Here is a 23,214-nt window from a genome sequence, read left to right as displayed (position 1 = left end):
CAGATTGTCTTCTATTTCTTCTTGTGTCAGTTTTCATAATTCTATTAATATTTTTCTAGGAATGTTCTGATTTCACACAGGTTATCAAATTTATTGGCAAAGGTTATACAAAATATTCTCATCCTCTTATTACCTTTTAAATATTTGCTGAATATGTAGTTACGCTGCCTTTTAAATTTGTAATATTATTTATATTCCCTCCCCACAACCCATCTCTCTCAATCTTTTAAAAATAAATTCTATTTCTAGGTTGCCACAGAATTTAGAAAAATAAAATAAATAAAATAAATTCTAGACTTTGTTGATTCTTACTATTGTATATTGGTTTCTTGTGTCAATCACTGATGCTATTTTTTTTCCTCTTGTTTCTTTGGGTACTGTTCTTTTTCTAACTTCTTAATTTGAATGTTTAGTTAATTTTAAGTCTTTTTTCTTTTCTAATATGAGCATTTAAGGGAAAAATTATTCCTCTAACTTCTGCTTTAGCTGCCTCTTTCAAGACAATAAATTTTTCATTGTCCAATTCAAAGTAAATTCTAACTTTATGTTTGATTTTTTTCTTTAGTCAATGAGTTGTTCAGAAGTATGTTTCTTAATATTCAAAGATAGGGAGTTTTTCTAGTTACCTTATTTTGACTTATTTCTAGCTTAATTGCTTTGTGCTCAGAGAACCTGATATGTATGATTTCAGTGCCTTGAAATTAGTTGTCACTTTATAGCCCAACATTTTATCAATTTTTGTAAGTGTTTTGTTTATGACTGAAAAGGTTGCATTCTGTGGTTATTTCATACAGTGTTATGTATATTTGCCTGAGGTCTAGCTTATTTAAAATCTATTGATATTTAGTCTACTTATTCTATCAATTATTGATAGATGTGTATTAAAATCTCCCACAATGATTGTGAATTTTGACTATTTTTCCTTGTAGTTCAGTCATTTCGCACCCCCCCTTATATGTTTGGAAACTCTGTTATTAAATTTAGAAATATTATATCATTTTGGTAAATGAAGCTCTTTTTATTATGTATCCTTTTCACTAATAGTGCCTTTTGCCTTAACATATGTGTTGTCTAGTATTAATATGACTACATATGCTTCTTTTTGGTTTATATTTTTCTAACTTTTTTCATCTTTTTTCTTTAGAATTTTTGATATTCTTATATTTTAGATTTAGCTCTTTAAAATGGCTTTTGGCTGGATTTTTTTCCTATCAAACCTGATAACTTCTTTTTCTTTTCAAAAGATGAGTTGTAGGATTTGAGGTCAGATAGATAGCTAGCGGCCAGATCATCGAGCCCTTTTATGCCAAAGTAAGGGCTTTGTTTGCTGTTCTAAAAAGGGAAACCACTGGAAAATTTTGAGCACGATCATGTCACGCATGTCTTTCTCCCTCCATTCCTCCCTTATTTTTCTTCTTTTATCCTCCCTTCCTTCTTTCCTTCCTTCCTTCTTTATTTCTTCCTTTCTCCCATGATTTTCCCTTTTTTGTGGTATAAAAAGTTTGTGTTTAAAATCTACTTTATTAATGTGAATTTGGAGTGGGGGAAGATAGAGGTAAAAATAGAGTGGGAACAGGGTGTAGTAATGCAGTGTAAACTAAAAATCTCAATAAGGAGCATTTGGGTGACTACGAAAGCTGTCACAATGACTGCTTTAGTAATTTGAGGAGTAAGAAGTCATCAGACTGAGGCAACACTAACCCTATTTTTTACAGATTAAAATGGTTAAGACACATTTTTACATATATCTTTAATGTGTATTGGATTTCGGAAACAGTAGTATACGTTTCAAGCCAAGTATCAGTGATAAACTGTGATGTTTATTTCCCAGAAGTGGTCATAAGTGGTAATGAAAGAGGCTAATTTATTTTTGGTCTGAATTAAAGGTTGGCAGAAAGGAGTTCCCAAAAAGGTTTTGAACTGCAATATGATCTCTAAAAGACTTTTTAAATGTCACAAGAGGTATAAATAAGCTTTTCAAAAAGCAGTTTCATCATATGATAATTGTACTTCAGTAAACATCATCCCAGAAATACAATATATTAAGAACAAAGAATTGAAGACCTAAGCAGGTGGAAAGGAGGAAGTAAAATTACAATTACTTGCAGATGATATTACTGACAATACAGACAACCAAAAGAAGATGCCAATTAAATTATTAAAATAAGAATTCAACAAGTTGTCTGGATACAAAGTCAAACAACATACAAAAATTCAGTTGACTATCTGGACCAGTAATAAGCAAATAAAAATGCAATTTTTAAAAGACACAAGTAAAAATTGTGAGGTACCTAGGAATAAAACTATCAAAGGATGTGCAAGACCTATTTGTAGAACATTAAGAAAGTTTATTAAGAGCATTAAAGAAGACCAAATAACTGTCCAGCTAGGCCAAGTTTATGAATAGGAGGATTTAATATTGAGTGATGTTAATGCTATCTATTCAAAATTCAACACAGTTTTCATGGAACTGGGAAAGCTAATCAATACAGATGTTTAAAAGACCAAAAATAACCAGGATACTTCAGGAGGAGGAGGAGGAGAAGGAGGAGGAGAGGAAGAAGAAGAGGAGAGGGAGAAGGAGGAAGAAAAAAGGAAGAAGGCTTGCTCTATTAAATATAGAGTTAGTGTGAAGCTATGGTAACTGAGACAATGTAGTTCACACAGCATTAAATAAGTTAGTAAATGGAACCGGAGAGCTCAGAGGTATGTATGGAATTTGATATAAAGCATATCTGCATGAAAGCTCAGTGGGGAAGGAAAGTCTGCTAAATAAATGGAGTTGGTAAAAGATGGTTTACATAAAAAAAATTAAATTCCATCCCTGCTTCATACCATATTTAATTCCAGATGGACTAAAAACTTAAATGTTAAGAACAAAATTTTTAAATTTTCAGTAGAAAATATAGATGAATATTTTTCTGACTTTGATGTAAAGATTTCTTGAATAAAATCACAGAAAACCATAAAGATTAATAAATTGAGCTATATAAAAGAACTTTTATTTATCAAAAAATACCTGAAAGGAAAAGAAAAGGCAAGCTATCTACTGGGAGAATATATTTGCTACACATATAACTGATAAAAGGTTATTAATAAGGATATAAAAAGAATTTCTGTAAGTTAAGAAGAAAAGGAAAACATGCAAAAGAAATGACAGGATTTCACAGAAGAAACAAATAAGCACAATAAACATATGACAAAATATTCTACCTCATTGGTAATCAGGAAAATGGAAGTCAAGTCTACAATAAAATACTACTTTTCACTTGCTAACTTGTCAAAAATTTAACCCTGACAATACTATGTATTGTATGTAGGTCAATAGAATCTCTACCTATTGATTGTGAGAATGTAAATTAGAATAGCCATTTGGGAACACAATTTGTTTTTACCCTGTGAAGAGTAGTATTCATAGTCTTTCTGACTCTGCAATTACTTTCCCATGTATATTTCCAAACAAGTCTCTTTAATATATACCCCAGGAGACTTGCATTAGAATGTTCAAAATAGCACTGTTCGTAATAGCAAAAGAACTGGAAATAATTCAAATAATGATTGAAGAAAAGATAAACAGTTTATTACACGGCAGTGAAATGAAAGAATTGGAGCTATAGATAGCATAAAGTTGAATGGAAAAATAAGAACAAAACAAATTCCAAAAGACAACAAAAAGCATGATACTCATTGATGAAGAATTATAAAAGCAAGCAAAACAATATTTTGATTTAGTTATATAAATATACATGACAAAGCTATTAAATGAATACAAAAAACGATAAACACAAAATTTAAGGTAGTAGCTACCTGGGGTGATGGGCAAGAGGTAGCATATAGATGTATGTAGTCTATTGTTAATCTAATTCACAGTCATGGGTATTCATAATGTTACAAACAAACAAAGCAAGCAAGATGTGCTTGGCATGATTAAATTGTAATTAATTCAAATTCTGCACGCCTGAGTTCCATTAAAAAATGTGAACATATGTTCATGATGTAGTCCTTTTCCCAGTTTAAGGGACAAAGTAAGATCATATCTCTTTGTAGTATTTAAATTAATTAGCCTTATTTCCCTTTGGGTCTTCTCTTTTGGTTACATTCCCTGGGGATGGAATCCAAAGATTCAGTTCTCCAAGGCTACCTCAAGGTGTCGCTGTCGAAAACAGGTGGTCACACAGTCTGAGGATGCCATTCCGTCTGCCGTAATGTGGAGATACCACGTTATGAGGGGTTGCTATAGTTAATAAGGGCTTAGAAAGAAGAGGCGTGAATGGGCGCTCATTACATTTCCGTTCCTTACAGACCTGTTATTTTTAAATCTTGCACTGAGAATTAGAGAGGCTGGTTCACAGTTTTCTGAGGCTCAGCCATATGTTGTTTCCAGGCTTTGGTTTTAACTCAGCATCACCGGTCCTCTTTCTGCCTCTGTCGTAGTCTGTCCCACTCAGGAAAGCCCTGTCTTTTCTTGCTAGCTTGCCTGAAAGGGGTATACGAGGGCTGTGCGGAAAGTATCCAGCTATTGTTAATATATCGAGAATGGTTGCATGGCTGGATACTTTCTGGACAGCCCTTGTATTTCAGTTTCTTAGATATATTCTGATAGCATTGGACTTCAAAAGGGAAGGAGACGAGACTCATTCCCTTTGCTCCATGTAGGCTCCTTAGCTCCTTAAAAATAGCATTGAGTTCTTACTTTCACCTGATACTTGTCTCCCATCTACATAATTAAAAGAGAATGCTGAAGTAATTCTTTACAGAACCAAGAAAGTTTGTCCAAAATGACTTTCTGTCTCTTCCAGAAGAGACAGAAGTTGCTGGCAACTTTTGAGTAATGTCTTTTGCTAACTATTGAAAAGTAAGTTCTACCTTCTTGGCAAACAACTGTGCTAGTATTTGTAAAGCTTTCTTTAAAAATGCTTTCATATACATTTTCTCATCATATAATAATGTAAATATGAATATTCTCTGAAATAAAAGGATTTTTTTTGTTCCTCTTTCAGGACAAAATGAAAATGCAGAGTTCCTTCTTAGAAAATTGTTAATTTCAAAAGGTCAACATCAGAGCATTAAATTAAGCATGAGCCCTTCAAAGTTCCCTGTGTGACGGCACAATTTGCACACCCGTGGCCCTGGGCTGAGTTGACTGAGATCACACACAGTAGCTGTAGTTTTCATTCAAGCAGGATTCCAGTGTCTTCTAGTGACCGTGTTATATTTCATCCACATCTGAGGTCTCTTGCCTCCCAAGGCTATCCCATCAGGGCAACATGAACTTTTACATTTCAAAAGAAACAACAAACAAAAATGTAGGCCCTTAAACACATGAGTCAATTTAAACCATAACATCTGAGGTTTTGGCATAATCATGTGAGTTATTTAAAGAGATAATAATTATGCCCAATTCCTCCAGGTCTAAGAAGGCTGATGAAATATGTTCTTTTAGTCATATTTATACAAAGAAAAAAAAGAGAAGAGAACGGGTGGCAAAGCCTCTTCTCAGTGACTGGAATGTGAGGCAAGATATGGACTGTGACCATCTCAGATCTTCCTAAAGTGACGGAGGACACATGTCCATTTTTCTGCTTGAACCACTGATCCCATCCATGTGTGGTTGGGAACAAGCTTCGTAGGGGCCACCTATAACTCAGTGGTTCAGATTGGCTTTTGCAGCCTTTATGTAATAGCAGACTTAGAGCCTTCCGTGCTATAGGTGACAAAAACACAGGTAAGCAGAGACTCCTGAGAGGATAGAGGAATGGTTTAGACTCATTTGGCTGTTAAACTTTTGAATGACAAGGTTTCTGTTTTTTGTTGTGTGGCTTTTTTTTTTTTTCATATTCAGATTCAATTCCCTTGAGGCTAATTGTTAAGTTATAAATCAGCACAATTCACATAGTTCCATATAAATATTTATGGTGGTTAGAAAAGAAACAAAGAATAAAGTTCCCCCAGTAAGGAGTTAAAATGGTATCTTCTGCAGTGCAACAGGTATGTGGAGAATGTGGGATTATGAGAGAAAGATCTCTGTTTTCTCTTCCTTGATGTTTTCTTAGGAAATAAATTGCCACTCTAATAATGTAGTAGCATTGCTGGTGCATTGATTCTTCCTTTTTGAATTTTGGTCATGTGCAGAGAAAATGTGTAGGAATGGAGAAGATTGTAGAATGTGCAGGACTTAATATGAATCTGTAATAAAAGGCAAAGGCATTTTAATATGTGAACAGGATAATGTGCTACCTTTTGGCAGCGCAACATGTTTCTAGGGAAGAATATTTAGAATCCTGGAAATGGTTACTTATAAGTGGCTGAGTAAATTATTTATCTCACGTGTTCGCCTAAGAGAAGCAGAGGGTTAAGACAGTTACCTGGGCTTTTTCCTCATAATTCCACTCCTTCACTTTCTTGGGGAAATCCTTTCTGGTCAAATGTATTCTTGAATGTGGTGTTTATTTACAAGAAGGAAGGAATGTTTTGGCCATTTAGCTTTCCATACACAGTCACTCTGAAAGATGTGAAGAATATGGTTATTGAAGGGTTTAAACTGATGATAGATGTCACATGCAGAAACTACGCCAAATATACAATGGAGGATGTGAGGCTTAAAGGGAATTAAAAGTATTGTTTGACAGACTCATCAGAGAGTCATCTGATGTGCCTCTCCCTGCTCTGTGACAGGTGTATTAGGAATTAAAATATAAATTTAGGCATTATGTGTTTCAAAGAAATTTATTCTAGTACTTAGAGCTAACTGGCTAATTAAAGTTTCTGACTGTTAAAAGGAAAAGGAGCCAAGCTCTGTACCCTACGATTTGAGACTTAGGAGGACTAAGTATGACTTTTACACAAGTGGGACGGTAGGATGATTCCTAACAACCAAGTCACTAACCCAGGGACACAAAGAGGTGTACAAACAGTTAAATCTCAAACTTACTGTTGTTGTGGAGTTGCCTTTAGCACGAGAATATTGTGTGTGTGTTAAAATTATTTGTTTTGTTGTTATCTCTCTTAGCTGTTTCTTTCTAAGAAATAAAATGATTTTAAAATAAACCAACCACATTTCCTTTGGATCTCCTGTGCTTTTCCGTGAGCATACTGAAGGTGATCGGAATCTCTTCTTGTTTCTAATGCTGCATTTTCTCCCACTATTTTCTTCTGCCGTAATGCTTGACTAATCAGCAGGTAGCGAACAAGAAATGGCAAGTAGCTAAATATTTTGGTACCAAGGGGACAGGGAAATCCTTCACCTCTTGTTTTTTTCCTCCTATCTTTCTTCTGTGCGGATGTTAGGAGGAGTAAAATGCCATGCACTTATTAGAAACTCCCATTTTAGCTGCTAAAAATGAATATTGTTTGAGAATTGGTGGTACACATTTCAGAAATTTTTGGTTAAAGATGTTTTGATAAAAATTATCTTTCAGGAATAAGTCAGTTGTTTCTGAAAACAGCATTTAGGGTGTTAATTGGCAGAGACCTCAAATGGGGTTTGGTAGTGTTCCTGTTTGGTGGGATGCAATCACAGTGGTCACAGGTACAAAGGTGGCTCCTTCAACCATCTTTAGCTCCATTGCTCAAGTGGGTCCCATCACACAGGCAGGCCACTGGTTCTCTGTAAGTGGGGGTGGGGCCTCCGAGTGGGAAGAATAAAAAGGATAAAAGTGCCTTGGACTCATCATTTGGTATGAATTGGAGAAAGCTTTTAATTTCAAATACGCACTCACTCTCTTGTAGCTAACTTAGTTACTTTAATTTTTTTTTTTTTTAAATCACTACCCAAATTTAAGAACAAAGTGGGAAATCTCTTTTGACTCAGTTTTGGCTCGTGGGACAACAATGAAACTAGAAACCTTTTCTTCTCTCGCTCTATTTTCTCTTCAACCCCCTATTTTTTCTGTTGTGTTATAGAGATCCCTGAGAATTACGTTTAGAAGGTCTCAGAATACTTACAGCCTTGTTTCTTTTCTTTATCCTACCATCCATATGGAATAGGCTTTTTTTCTCTTCTGTTCAAATCCTACTCACCCACTGAGACCCTGATCAAAAACCCCATCCTTGCTGGAATATCCTGTCCAGCCCAGACTGAAATTCTCTTGTCCATTTTGATCTTCGGCCAATTAATCACCACTGAGGTGCAGAATCATTTAGGTTTTAAGCGTTGATGTGTTTTGTCTCTTAAGCTGTTTTGTAGAATCTCTGCTGCCAAGCACTATGTTCATACTTTCTTGTTTCTTTCTTTTTGTCTTGTATATTGTGGCCATTCAGTAAATATTTGTTGCTCAGTTTGTGATGTGCTCTTATATCACGAAGTCTGAGAATTTATTGGTTTATCTGTTAGTAACTGCTCAGGTCTGATACGTGTGAGGTTGCTGAAAGCCAGAGGCTTTTCTGCAGCATTAAAAGTTATACTTTGCTTATAGATAGTGCTTTTCTCCCTAATGTACATTTTTAAAAGGAAATCATTCTAACTCATGAACATGTTACATCCCAAATATACATGTAAAAGATAACGTGGATTTTTATAAGCAAAATGAACACAGTGGGCCACTGTAAGGAGGGCATAAGCTTGTTTTTCTTGTAGTGGAGATGGCTTGCTTTCTCAAAGCTCCTTGGCCACCTGCTTGTAGACCTCTGTGTGACCTACACACCAGAACTTGTCAAGCTGTTGCTATTGCCTGTTGTATGCTGCACGGGGCTCTGAGGAAAGACAATGGGTCGGTGCACTTGCTCTTTGCAAAGAAGTGAGGGTAGTCCAGCCTTGGTCTCTGCCTACCTCTGATTTAGCTGCTCTGGCTGATGTGATGCTCTTTTAAGTCTTCATGATTTGCGGAAGAGATGATTTAATCAGATAATTAGGGGTCATTAAATGATTCTTCCACCTTAAAACAACCTTAGCATGAAGAAAAAAAATCAAAGCACAGTGAAAATAATAGTGAAAATCAATGAAACTATTCTCAAATAATAACCTCCTGGCCCACAAAGCAATAGACCCATCAAATCAAATCTGATTATTCAGTATTCCAGATGCATTTGAGAAAGAAGGGCATGTACTGTGTAACAGACATCTATTCTTCTATGCCTGTAGGAGGACCAATTATAGTTAGTTCAATAATTTGTTTCTTCTGCTTCTTTTTAAAAATTTCAGACCCTGGCATAAAGTTAGAGCTTACTAAATGTTGATGTTATAGAGGAAAGTATAAAGTAAGTAATGGTCATTGAAACCCCTTAGGCTAGAATTCCATGAAATTCCAAATAAAAGTTAAGGTAAATAAGTAGGAAAGATAATAAGTAATAATTCAACATAAATTATCTTCCTTGAGTCTTCTGTGTCTTTCTTTAGTTTTTCTATGAAAGTATACACAAAATATAGAATATTTTTATTTATTTTCTGACAAAATTCTATGTTTTCTTGTGTTTTTGAAGGAAATATTCGATTGCTCTGAATATGGAAATGGATCATGCCCAGAAAATGAGAAGTCCCTGGGTGTCCGAGCTGCCATGTATTCATTTATGGCAGGAGCCATATTCATCACGGTATTTGGCAATCTTGCCATGATCATTTCCATTTCCTTCTTCAAGCAGCTTCACACGCCAACCAATTTGCTCATCCTCTCCATGGCAGTCACTGATTTCCTCCTGGGATTTACCATCATGCCGTATAGTATGATCTGATCGGTGGAGAATTGCTGGTATTTTGGGCTGACATTTTGCAAGATTCATTATAGTTTTGACCTGATGCTTAGCATAACGTCTGTTTTCCATCTTTGCTCAGTAGCCATTGATAGATTTTATGCTATCTGTTACCCATTACGTTATTCCACCAAAATGACGATTCCAGTCATTAAACGGTTGCTACTTCTCTGCTGGTCAGTCCCTGGGGTATTTGCATTTGGGGTGGTCTTCTCGGAGGCTTACGCTGACGGCATAGAGGGCTATGATATCTTGGTCGCTTGTTCCAGTTCCTGCCCAGTGATGTTCAACAAGCTCTGGGGAACCACCCTGTTTACGGCAGGTTTCTTCACTCCTGGATCTATGATGGTGGGGATTTATGGCAAAATTTTTGCAATATCCAGAAAACATGCTCGTGCAATCAATAACTTGCCAGAAAATCAAAATAATCAGATGAGGAAAGACAAAAAAGCAGCCAAAACTTTAGGGATAGTGATGGGTGTTTTCTTATTATGTTGGTTTCCCTGTTTCTTCACAATTTTATTGGATCCCTTTCTGAACTTCTCTACTCCTGTCGTTTTGTTTGATGCCTTGACATGGTTTGGCTATTTTAACTCCACATGTAATCCCTTAATATATGGTTTCTTCTATCCCTGGTTTTGCAGAGCCCTTAAGTACATTTTGCTGGGTAAAATTTTCAGCTCACATTTCCATAATACTAATTTGTTTACTCAAAAAGAAACAGAATAAATTATTCTGTATGAGCAAATTGAAGCAAAGAGATTAGAAATTAGAAGAATGAAATTAAAGTAAGTGTGTGTATATGTGTGTGTGTGTATGTGCACATCCGTATTATTTTGGCTAGCATAGAAATCTCTTGGTTTCTAAGATTTGAGTAAAAAAAGGAATCTTTGCTTTGGGCCAAAACCCCTCCAATACTTTTCAGAATCCTTCATATACCCGCTACTTCCGGGCAGAGAGAAAAGAAAGAAAATTAGAAAAGTAAAGAGAAGATGGGAAAAATCCAGAAATGGAAAAAAGAGGACACGTGAAAGCTTTCATACTATCTAAAGGAATCAAAACGCAAGCTGAGTTTGACCTCTTTCACTACCACACACACTTTGTGTGACGTTTCCATTTAATTTTTGCTCCTCAATGTCTGATCAGATGTATTAATGTTTTGACACACCAACAACTAAAAATTATAGGTAAGTAAACAAGGAAATAATTTCAAAAACCCACATTCTGTCAGGAATCAGTAATTTGTTAGCTGAGAGGTAAGCCTTTACTAGAGGTGTAAATTGTAAGATTAAATTGTAGGATTAAACACTTTTTAAATAAAAGAAGAAATGGGAAGCTGTAACTGAGGCCACAAAGTCTAGGCAAGTTTTCATTAATGTATCATCTTAATCACAGCAGTTGGCAATTTTCTATTTTATTAGCAATAAAATTCTATTCACTGCCTTCCTTTCTTCCTTAGGCTCATCCACATTTTGGATTACTGTCTGATGTTCAGTTGTTTAATAAATGTAAAATATCTCCCAAAAAAGTTGTGTTTGGAATCCATCATTCTTTTTTCTTTAATATATATACAAATATTTTTGAATAATAAGATAGTGGGAGGAGAAAGCAAAGAAGAAAACTATTAACTGTAAGTTGAGACTCATTAATAGCTGATGGACTATGACCAATGCTGTGTTGATATATGTTCAATACCTGACTCGCAAGAAAAAAAAGCCCTGATTTGTAGAGTTTGATGATTTCCATGGTACATAAATTTTAAAAATCCTCTTATAACTGATTTTAAGCTATAAATGTAATATCAACTGGCTCTCAAAATTCCTGAAAAATTAACAACTTATTTTTAAAATAAACATGGATAGTTCCAGTTACATTATTGGCTGCAAATAATATTTTTAATGAAAAGCAAATTAGTATAGAAGAAAATAGGTAATTTTAGAATACATAAGTTGCACTGAGGGTAAGTATGGCCTCCTGAAGTTTTAATTTCAGATATACATGTGTGGGTGTGTGCTCTTATGTGTATGTGTTTTTACATACGTAAGTGAACTATGTCTCACTGAAATATTCCTGTTTAATTTCTTCCTTTACATCTTATCAATGAAAAAAGTGAGTTTCTGAGAAGAGAGTAATTAAAGCCTGGTGCAGTGATGAGAGCTAATCTGGTATGCTGGATACTATTGAGTCTATGTGTTAATTTTTCTTAATGAAATGATGATGTTTATGCTGTTTTGGTATAAACACACATACATACACACACACACACACGCACACTTTTTGTCTTCATTTTAAAAAACCCATTGCTTAAAAAATGAGTAAAATAGATTCTAGCCTTACTGTAAGGTAGAATTATTTAAGCAAATATTTATTAAATTTACTTCCCATTTCATTAAATATATGACTTTAGAAAATCAAACCAAATGTCTTGGTGGGAGGTTGCCTGTTGTCATTTGCTGGAGTTTGTGATGGTCCCTATTACAGTGTTGTGATGTTTATGTTGGTGGATCTTGTTTATGCAGGTGTTTACAGACAAAATAAAAATTTTGCAACACTATGTGGGCCATGAAGTTTCTTATGATGCTTTTTGCTCTTTTTATTAGGATCTTATTAATATTTTAAAGCATGATTTAAATAGCTCCTCTGTGAAGTTTTGCTAAGTTATTTCCCTTTCACTGAAACAGATGATTTTCTCTGTACCTTTTCACTGGGCTTTTTCATTTCAGAATGATTGCATTGTTTGCTAGGGAAGACAATAGAATGATCCAACCTTCTGTGTACTTGCTGCCTCCCACCATTCACTCTGCTTTCATTTCCCAGGGTTAGCAAAGTCATCTTCCTCTGCACCCAGAATTTGGTAGGAAGTTATAGATGAGAAAGCTGAGCCTGGGAGATTTAGTGATTTACAACTGGATTATAGGGCTAATTATTAAATATAAAAGCAGAACTAGAACCTAGCTTTCTTGACTTCTTATTCTGTGTTCTTTGTTTACTGAACTAATGTTTCAAAGATTTGTGACACTTGAACTGGCTTTTTTTTTTTTTAAACTAAAGGTTTTAGTCAAATTCATACAAATAACCAAAGCAAAAATAAATACTTCTCTCCCACCCCAGTATCTTCTCATTACATTCAGAAATCAAAATGTAAACAGAAACCTTTTATGATTCAGACAATTATTCCTCCTTTGGATATTAGCCCACATTTAAGTTAGCCTACATATGTCTGTGTATTTTTAATATATGGAAATTTCTGTACCTCATCTTTCCAGAATGATCATGAAATCAGATATGCAATTATTATCTTTCATTTGGAAAAAAAGAAACTGGAAACTATCTGAGACATTAAAAATACACAGAATATTTCAATATCCCTTGAGAAAGAGAGTTAAAAGAGCGATCCCACTGGGACTCTGCAGTTAGTGCCTGTCTTGGAGCTCCTGGATCTAAGTTCTCCAGTCCAGTTCTCTCGAGAGCTGGAGCAAACTTATATGAATCAGGTCTCTCAATCCTGTATACCAAACTTTCCAGAATTTCCTGGTATCGCACCTGCAAAGCCACCAGAAGAGGCTCAATGATTCACAACTAACTTTTCAGGAGAGGGAAGGTACAGGGTCAATAAAAAGAACTGGAAATGTTCTATTCTTTTTAAAATTATTATTGGTTTATTCTCTTTTTCAAAATAATTGAATAGTAATAATTAAATTTTATAGAGAATCAGAAATTGTTGCAAATAGGTTGCAATAGAGAAAGTAGGGCTTTTTCTTAACTGAAAAATAATTATTATGATATTTCAGTAAAAGGTCTTAAATTTTCCAACAAAATTTCTTTGACAAGGTTTGTAAATTTCTGTGAATTCACATATAATGATGTTTTTGTAAAGTACAAGAACTGTATAAGGCATGACTCAGTAAATGTAACGTACTTGGGTATTTCAATAAGGCTAAAATGCACTTTCCTCCTTGACATTATAACTCAATAACAAAAATACTTGTTATACACTACTTAAATCACTGCCAGATACTACATATTTCACTTTTGGTATTTTTTTTCTCTTTGCAAGCAGCATTTACTGAAGATATTCTGCTGCTTTTTGCTTCTCAAAAGTATTTTCTCATTCCAGGTACAAAGAGTGTCCAAACTGAAAATGCAGTCTTTCTATTGTCTAGAACAGTTATTGAATTCAATGGGCATAAAAATAACATAGGTATCTTGCTAAGATGCACATTTTGGGATGGGTTTGAAATTTTTCATTTCTAAAACCACTCCAGGAGATGACAATGCAGCTGTTCAATGGACCATACTGTGATTAGCAAGGGCTAGATGGGAGGAACTAGAAGCAGCTGAAGCCATAGAATTTCTTGCTGCCCAGATAGATCAGAAATAAATTGTTGCCCATTATTAGAGATGGTAAGGGGTGGTGGGAGGTTCACCAGAAAAAGAACCAGGAGACCTGGATTATAATGCTAGTTCCAGCATTTAGTAGCAATGCCTAATTCAAGACCTCAGTTATCTCATAAACATGAAGCAGTTGGGAGGAGGCAGTGAAATGTGCTTATTGAGCAATTTAAAAATTTAAGAGATCCAGAACTTTTATTGTTAACTAAGTTTAATTTGTAATAGTTTGTACTGATAGGGGGTTTATTAGCTACTTTCTAAATAGCATTTGCTGTTTTCATAATGTTTTAATCTTTCCCAAACCAGATGTCTGTAATACCATTAGACAAGATGCTTATTAAGTATGTTTCCATGTGTGCTGGAATTAGCTTCTTTCCACTTGATTCAAGCAGTTACTGGTAATCTGCCTGGTATATGGCCCTGTGTCAAGTTTTGTAAAGGGTCCCAGGTTAATGGTATGTTACCTCAATTTTCAAGAAATTTACAGTTAAGGAAGTGTGTTAGAAGAAGAAAACAAAGATATTTGAAATCATGGTCTGCTGTAAGATGAGGAAATGAACCCACCTATCTCTAAGATCTTTGGCCACCCAAACAGTCTATAATTAGATTAACTCTAACTGGGAGATTCAAGAAAGGTTTCTGGATGGAAATGATATTTGTGCTGAGCCCTGAAGTGGGCAGAGATGAAGAACTGACAATTGGATGTAGGATAAGGAGTTGGCCCAGCCTTGGAGTGGGCATTTGCAGGGCAACGGAGACACTACAGTGGCTCAAGGTGGCTGGAGTATTGTAGACTGAAGGGAGAAGAGGCTACAACCAGGGTTTCCATGTACACAGAGGCTTAAAAGATACATTTACAATATGCAAGACCATGCTCTGATGTGCTAGCCAAGATGTGTTTTCCCTTTTGTTTCCCCAAAAATAAAGATTTATTTAGATCAATTCCTCTTGCCCCCCCCACAACACATTCTCTGATACTTAGTTTTAGTAGAGATTTTTCTCTTCTGTTAGTTTTCAAATAATGCTATGATTTGTAGTTAATTATAACAAAAATGCTTCTGTTTTCGTATTCACTTTCCTCTCTGCCCCTGCTCTCTGAAATGGAAGTTGCTCTGCCTGTTCTGTGTGTGTGTGCATTTGATATAATTTAAATTATGTTTCCTGTTCCCAGCTGATTTTAAGAAGACAATATTTTCAAGATATCATCTCTGCTTGTTGCCAACTGCCATGTGTTTTTGTTAAGGCTTTTTTATGAACTGAGAGGTGTTTGGGATAAATAAGTTATTTACATGCCAGATACTATATTTTACTTTTCAATGTTAAGATGTGCAAACTACTGTATAAAAAGTAGATTTAGAGGAGAAATGTTTGTCTTTTGTTTTCGTTTTCAGTGCTACGTTTGAATATAGTCTACTTATTGTCAATTCTGAAATAGCTTCCAAGTGCTTTTTGCTATTGCAGTCTTTAAATATTAATTGTAGTTTATATTAGATATTAGAGAATTAGCCAGAAAAAAATCCAATATTATGAATTTTCGTAAATGTCAAACATTTACTTAGCTTTCCTATAATACTACATATGCCATTTACACTTTTGTAGTAAGATACTATTCCATATTGTAAAATTACTCATGAAATTGTACTGCTACCTTATTTCTTTATTTTAACAAGTTTAATTAAAAAGTAACACAATTCTGCACTTTGGGTGAAATTTACTTTTAGACCAAGAATAATTTCAGAACTTTAAAAATAGAATTTGTATTTGAGAGTTTATAGTTTAAGATCAATTTTTAATGGATTATATAAAAATTAGCATTATTTTTTGACCTAGAGCAAGAGAAATTATGGAGCAGTCATTGCTAGGGTTAGTTCTAGGTCCTAAAAGTGGTGCAGGTTTTGATAAGAGGCTCTTCCTTCTACCTGGTACACCATAAGCAGGCATTCAGAAGAGCCTATGGTTTGTAGAGTCTAGTTTGAAATTATATGTGGGTCTGCTTAGCAGTTACCTAATCAGCTAAAATATCTTAGATTTCAGTCTTAAATTCCAGGAAGAGTGGGGCAATCAGAGTTTAAGGGAGAAAAAGGAAGTACATTATATTTATGACATTATCCAAACTTGTGTTCAAATGAGAAACTGCAAAATTTGTGTCTTAGTGCATTTAATTTGAGTTTGTATATTGAAGAACTGTAACACTAATTGCTCATATCTTCCTTTGATAATCTTTCTTGTCTGTTTTTCAACAAAGAAAATGAGATAAAATTATAATTTGGATAAATTTATATATTTATACATAAATATGTAGGTGGCAATGGCAATTGTAAGTTATTTACACAAATAGTTAAGTCCTGGAAGAGGAGACTGTTATGTCAATGGTGATGCATGTATTGTTTGGTGCCTTATAAATAGCATGTCCAAATACCTGCCTCTTTTGTTAGAACCGTGATCATAGTCTACTACGGTTTATATTGCATAAATACTTTAAAACCATGAAAATTAGGTTGTTTACCTAGAGTTTGCTGTTAGGCCATCTCTGTCTCTTACCAAAATGACTGTGTCCAGCCTATCAAAGATTCCTTTCAATAAGCTTTAACTCTGTGATATAATCTTGCATTGCGATTCTGACTTTTTGCAAATGTATATGGCTTGAGATATGCCAAGTTGGAAGGGAAAAAGGAAAAGGTCACAGTGGGAAATTATTTAAAATTATTAATATTTGAACATTTTCAACTTATGAAAATGGCAATTTCACAGAAGCTATATGGTTCAACATAATAGGCTACATGGAAGACTAAAAAAACAAAATTGATGGAGGTGCCATAATTCTTACAAGGAAAAGCAGAGAGGAAGGTAGGAACGATGCTAAAGACCTCAAATATCTAAACAGGCAACTTCCAAACTTATAAACAAGTAATGAAACAACAAAAGTTTATTTGCTAATCAGTCATTTGGAAATCAGAATATAGTTTTCCAAAAGAACATTGTTAGCTTGTTAAAGCTGGTTAACGAGGGCTTTACTGAATGCTTACTTGATAGATGCCCTGCTTTTCATACTTTATCTCTGATATTTAAATCAAATGTGTAAAGTAGGGTGCATTATTTCTATTTTATAAGGGAGGAAACTGAGACTCAGGGACATTGAGCAACTTGCTCAAAGTTAATCAAGCACAGGTCTGCCTGATTGCAAAGCCATACTGTGGGCTAGAAACTGCACCACATAGCAAATCTTTGCAAACATTTGAGGTCCTTGTCAGTTCTGAAAGTATACGAATTTTTCCTTATATACATAGTGAGTTGCATATGATGGAAGATTTGATCTCATGGTGAAACACCTTACAGAATTCTCCCAATCCTTGAAAAATGGAATAGTTACTTATACGTAATACCTGTGAAGTTGTTTCAATGTCATGGCTGTGATCATTAAGGTCATATGGGCAATCGGGGTGTGGCAGAGAGTCTCCTGGGTAATCATGTACTACAACTGCATATGTATTCGCAGACTTAAAAACTGTATAAATTTAGTTGTAAGTCTGTGCTATCCAACATAGCATTTTGTTTTCTTTTTGAGAATGTGAGTTTCAGCTGGAAGAAAATCCCCATATCCTCTAAGTGGTAGATGAGGTGCTAAGCATTGCATAAAGGGAGAATAGAGCCAGTACACGTCCATGACACGGAGGGGTGTCATGGCACCACCACCACCTCCCAAGTGCATTTAGCTGAAATACTTAGCAGCCTTGTTTTCTTCTACTAAGGCTTTCATATCTCTGTCCAGACTCAGAACCTTTGATTCTCTTCTCATGCCTCAGGGATCAGTAAAATATTAAAATACCTACACTAAATCTCTCAGCTCTGCCTGTCTAAATGCTACTTTGGGACGGATTATTTTATAATAACATCAAATACAGTTTAATATCAGAAGAAATTTTCATGAAATGTGCTCCTGGAACTAGTCTATTCATTTATAGCAAAGTTTTAAGCACATTGAATCAATTACTTTCATTGGAACGATGCAGATTTTTTGTAAAGCAATCATAATTTACCACTTATCTTTATATTTATTCCTTCAAAAATATGTCTCTAGTGTCTCCTGTAAGCACTAACCTGGATAGTGAGTATCCAAGAGTGAACAAAATAGACATCTTTCTTGTTCCATGGTAGTATATCAAAAAGACGTGTCTGATAAGAGGTCATTGTTACATAGAGTTTATTTTAGGAGGTAAAGGCAAGAGAAGACAAGATGTGAGTCCATGTATATTTTAACACAGATATTATATTCAACAATTATTTATCAAGTGCTATCACTAGTATGCTAAGATGGGGCCCAGGCTAAATGCTCACAACTTTTCCTTGGTGCAAATCGAAGAGTAAAGAAAGGCAATGAGGAGTAGAGCAGCATCTACAGTGGAGAGAAACACATCCTCAATAATTTTTTTTTAACCAAGAGAAAAGCATACAAATTTATGTAACCTAAGTTTTACATGACACAGGAGACTTCAGAAATGAAGACACCCCTCAAAACAGGGGTCACTGTGTATTTTTATGGACAGTCATGCAGATGCATGATTGAAGGATAGAAGAGTCTGATCTAGTAGTAATAAACTGGGCCAGCGGGGGACTTAACAAGGCCTATTTGTTCAGATTCTTCTTGATGTCTCTGTGTGACATTCTTTTCCTCTGAGTATTGGTCATACGAGGGTCTTATGACCTACTTCAAAAGAAGGCTGGATAATTCTTTCATGGTCTGCTTCAGGGGAGAAGAATGGAGGTCAGAATAAACTTTTGATTTCTGCTATTTTCTCAAATGTCAAGGTGCCGTATTTTGGGCTCTGCTATCTTGAGATCCATCAATTATTCTTTAAAAAAAATTTGTATTTAATTTTTATGGATACACAATAGCTGTACATATTCATGCTACTCTCTATCTCCATGAGTTCAATTTTTTTTTTTTTTTTTGCTCACACATATGGGTGGAGAACATATGATATTTGCCTTTCTGTGCCTGGCTTATTACACTTAACATAACGTCCTCCAGTTCCATCCATGTTAATGCAATTTACAGGATTTCATTTTTTTTTATGGCAAAATAATATTCATTATTGATCAGATGTGCTCCAGTACTGAAAGTACCCCTCAGTGAATGAATCTCTGCCTTGAGACCCAAATTTTATTTCACATCTTTCTTTCATCTTGTTTCTTTGCTAGTTTGTTTTCTACGTGTTTAAAAAAGATGATTTAAAATGCACCACCTTTCAGCTACCAATGATTCACAGACTTTTAGAGCTGGCAGTGTTTGTAAGGCTCTTCTAGTCCAGCACACCTCATGTTGCTGAGAGCTCACAGCTGGCTGATGGCAGAAGTTGGTCTAGGAGAAGAACTCCCAATCCAAGGCTCTGTTGCTACTCCCTCTTTGGAAGACAGTGATGTAAACCTTTAACCTAGAGCAAATTGGGGATTCACATGCAACAGTCAGCTCAAAAGAGATTCCTAAGACTTTCCAAAGAGAAACCTTCCGGTGACTTGGAAGTAAAGAAGCATCTCTAACTAACATGATTCAGGTTCTTTTGTCTAAACAAGTTTCCTTTTCTTCCCCTTGAGTCAAGAAAGAATGATAGAATCAAAAGGAAGGAAGGGAGCTTCTAACACCTTGAGACAAGGAAGGGACTTTTTGTTACTCTTTCTTAGGGTTCTAAAGGGAAAACTAAATTGAATCAGCCTAAATAGATAAACTTGCTAAACGTACAAATGTACAACTGCAGTTGAATCTCTGTTTTGGGAGAATCCAACATAGTCCAGAATGTCTCCTATGTCTGATTCACTCAAGATTGGGCCTGTTGTTCTGTGGTCCACTAAGTAGACTTGATGCTTTGTTATAGGCACAGTGTCAAGCTTATCTAGAGCCTATCAGTGAGCAGTTTTCCAGGGTGATGTGTATCCCAAAGTAACAGCTTATTGAAAATGTGGATTTATACAATCTGTCCATCCTCTTTTATTCAGCCCACTGTGACCAATAGGAGTCAGGTGAGATTTGAGTGATTGGGTCTGTGATGTAAAATTTGTAATCCTTATAGGTCCCTTGGAGACGGAGCATCTGACATAGCTCTATTAGTTAGAATCTCAGATAAGCTATAAGACTCAAGAAATACTGGGAAGGAGAAGGAAGAGGAGACGACACAGGAGAGGAGGACAGGAGAGGAGAGGAAGGGAGTAGAAAATAGAGAAGCTACAAAGCAATGACTCAGGTGCATGATTTAGCCCGTAGGCACATGGCTTTCAATAAGCCTTGTTCACGTTGCTGTATATTTCAGCAGTGACATGCCATTTATAGCTCTTAGACCATCTGAAAACTTTTTACAAATGAAGGTTTCAAATGATTGAAAGAATACATAAAGAAAACCTCTGTGATTTTTTTTTTTAGCTTTTGTGCATTAGTTATTTTTATGGTGCAAGAGATGTCAGCTTATGTCAATAGATAAACCCATGTTAAATGAATGAATGGAGAGATGAAATAGAATAAAATAGAATAACACAGGAAAGAATAAGCAGTTGAAGTTTCTCATTCTTCTAATGTAGCAAATAACTCAGAAAACAAACACAGTTGATACAATTTTAAATATTTAAATAAATTACCCTCAAAGTGAATTAGTAACAGATGACTGAACTTTATTGTACTATTAGGAGCTGAAATTTACTGGAATCATTTTAAGAAGAGAAGAAACATTGACTCATCCTCCTGGGAAGGAATTCGAAGTGATAAAGCACCATGGATCTAACCTATATTCCGGAAGACTTATCCAGTTGTTCAAAATTTGGAAATAAATCCTGTCCTCCCACCAACCGCCCTTTTCATGTGCGGGTGATAATGTATTTGGTTATGACTGGAGCCATGATTATCACTATTTTTGGAAATCTGGTCATAATGATTTCCATATCGCATTTCAAACAGCTTCATTCACCCACAAACTTCCTGATCCTCTCCATGGCAACCACGGACTTTCTGCTGGGCTTTGTCATCATGCCGTACAGCATGGTGCGCTCAGTGGAGAGCTGCTGGTATTTCGGGGATGGCTTTTGTAAATTCCACGCAAGCTTTGACATGATGCTGAGCCTGACCTCCATCTTCCACCTCTGCTCCATTGCTATTGATAGATTTTACGCAGTGTGTTACCCTTTGCATTACACGACCACAATGACGACCTCCACTATAAAGCGACTGCTGGCATTTTGCTGGTCGGCCCCAGCCCTTTTTTCTTTTGGTTTAGTTCTATCCGAGGCCAATGTTTCTGGCATGCAGAGCTATGAGATACTTGTGGCTTGCTTCAATTTCTGTGCTCTTACCTTCAACAAATTTTGGGGGACAATATTGTTCACTACATGTTTCTTTACTCCGGGCTCCATCATGGTTGGTATTTATGGCAAGATCTTTATCGTTTCCAAACGACATGCTAGAGTCATCAGTAATATGCCTGAAAACACACAGGGGGAAGAGAAAAAAAACCTTTCTAAGAAAAAGGACAGAAAAGCAGCTAAGACTCTGGGTATAGTAATGGGGGCATTTCTGGCTTGCTGGTTGCCTTGTTTTCTTGCTGTTTTGATCGATCCATATTTAGGCTATTCCACTCCCATAATAATACTTGATCTTTTAGTATGGCTTGGATACTTCAACTCTACTTGCAACCCTCTTATTCATGGCTTTTTTTATCCATGGTTTCGGAAAGCTCTCAAGTACATAGTGTCAGGAAAAATATTTAGCTCTCGTTCAGAAACTGCGAATCTATTTCCTGAAGCACATTAATAAAAAGCCATTATGAAAATGAATAGAATATTGAAAATGAGATTGTTGTTATTTTGACCTGCAGAATATATCTTAAACCCCCAGATCACTGCAAACCTTATACTATCAAATTTCAGTAATCTAGGTAAGTGTTCTATAATCTGCACAAAAGCTATGTTCAGTAGCTTTGACTGGTCAATAAATAAACCCATCATTTATTAATTTTTAGCTATGTTCCAATCCATATTCACCTCTGACTGATATGGAAAAATGTACAAAAGAAATATAAAACATAGTTTAGAATAAGTTGGTCTAGATTTCTAGATTTACATACATGAGTCAATTGAAGACCAGTATAAGAATTTTAAAAATAAAGTGTGTATGGTTTTCATTGCTATTTGATTCCACTCTAGGAATTCAGAAAAGGGAAGGTCATTGTGAGCTGCAGATCTATGAAGGAAGATGTCTTAAGGTTGATCTTTATTATCAACTAAAGGGCCACCTTATCATTTGGCTTGGGGGAATCATTACCCATCATTATATAAATTATTCAGTTATTTCCTGAAACCCTTAGGCTGACTACCAAGAGTTACCCACAGGAGAAGCAGATTGATTACAAATCATTATGAGAAATTCGAGCTTTTACCCTTGTGATTTTTCTCTTTATCATTTATATTTGAAATGACTTTCTGTTTCCTGTGTCTCTAGCATCTTAATCGGCGTGGTATGTCTACATGATCAGCCAGCAATCACAAGGCCTCTCCTTGTACTTGTTCCAACCACTTTCTCTGAAAGTCTCCCCAGGGCCCCGCCAAAAAAGTTTTGCCCACACCCCAATTCCTATTACATAAGTCAGATTGTTAACATTTGGTGAAAATCCTTCCAGTGATTTTTTGGTGAAACATTAAGAGACAAACAGAGCCAGCCTTCCTTTTCTTTCTTTTTTTTTCATATATATATTTCTGTGTATATATATATATATATATATATTCATTTTTATTTCAGCATATTATGGGAGTACAAATGTTTAAGTTATGTATATTGCCCTTGCCCCCCCCAGTCAGAGCTTCAAGCATGTCCATCCCCCAGATGGTGCGCATCGCACTTATTATGTATGTATACACCCATCCCTCCCTCCCCCTCCCATCTGCCTGACGCCCGATGAATGTTATTCCTGTATGTGCACTTAGGTGATGATCAGTGAAACTAATCTGATGGTGAGACCATGTGGTGCTTATTTTTCCATTCTTGGGATACTTCACTTAGTAGAATGGGTTCCAGCTCTATCCAGGATAATACAAGAGGTGCTAGATCACCATTGTTTCTTACAGCTGAGTAGAACTCCATGGTATACATACACCACATTTTAT

General features: G+C 35.5%; 2 protein-coding genes across 2 annotated transcripts; both read left to right on the top strand.

Annotated features, from left to right (window-relative positions):
* The first annotated feature begins 9,429 nt into the window (after window positions 1-9,429).
* On the top strand, window positions 9,430-10,413 carry LOC138395767 (trace amine-associated receptor 2-like). The gene is given in 1 exon segment (XM_069488680.1): window positions 9,430-10,413. A coding segment is annotated over 1 exon segment (921 nt). The 5' UTR covers window positions 9,430-9,492.
* A 10,395-nt stretch (window positions 10,414-20,808) lies between these two features.
* LOC138395726 (trace amine-associated receptor 3) lies at window positions 20,809-21,887 on the top strand. The gene has a single exon (XM_069488611.1). It carries the CDS (start codon window positions 20,834-20,836, stop codon window positions 21,863-21,865), a length of 1,032 nt encoding a protein of 343 aa, XP_069344712.1. The 5' UTR covers window positions 20,809-20,833; the 3' UTR covers window positions 21,866-21,887.
* The last annotated feature ends 1,327 nt before the right edge of the window (window positions 21,888-23,214 follow it).

Source organism: Eulemur rufifrons, chromosome 15, assembly GCF_041146395.1.
Source record: "Eulemur rufifrons isolate Redbay chromosome 15, OSU_ERuf_1, whole genome shotgun sequence".
NCBI lineage: Eukaryota > Metazoa > Chordata > Mammalia > Primates > Lemuridae > Eulemur > Eulemur rufifrons.
This window is presented reverse-complemented; position numbering and strand designations above follow the sequence as displayed.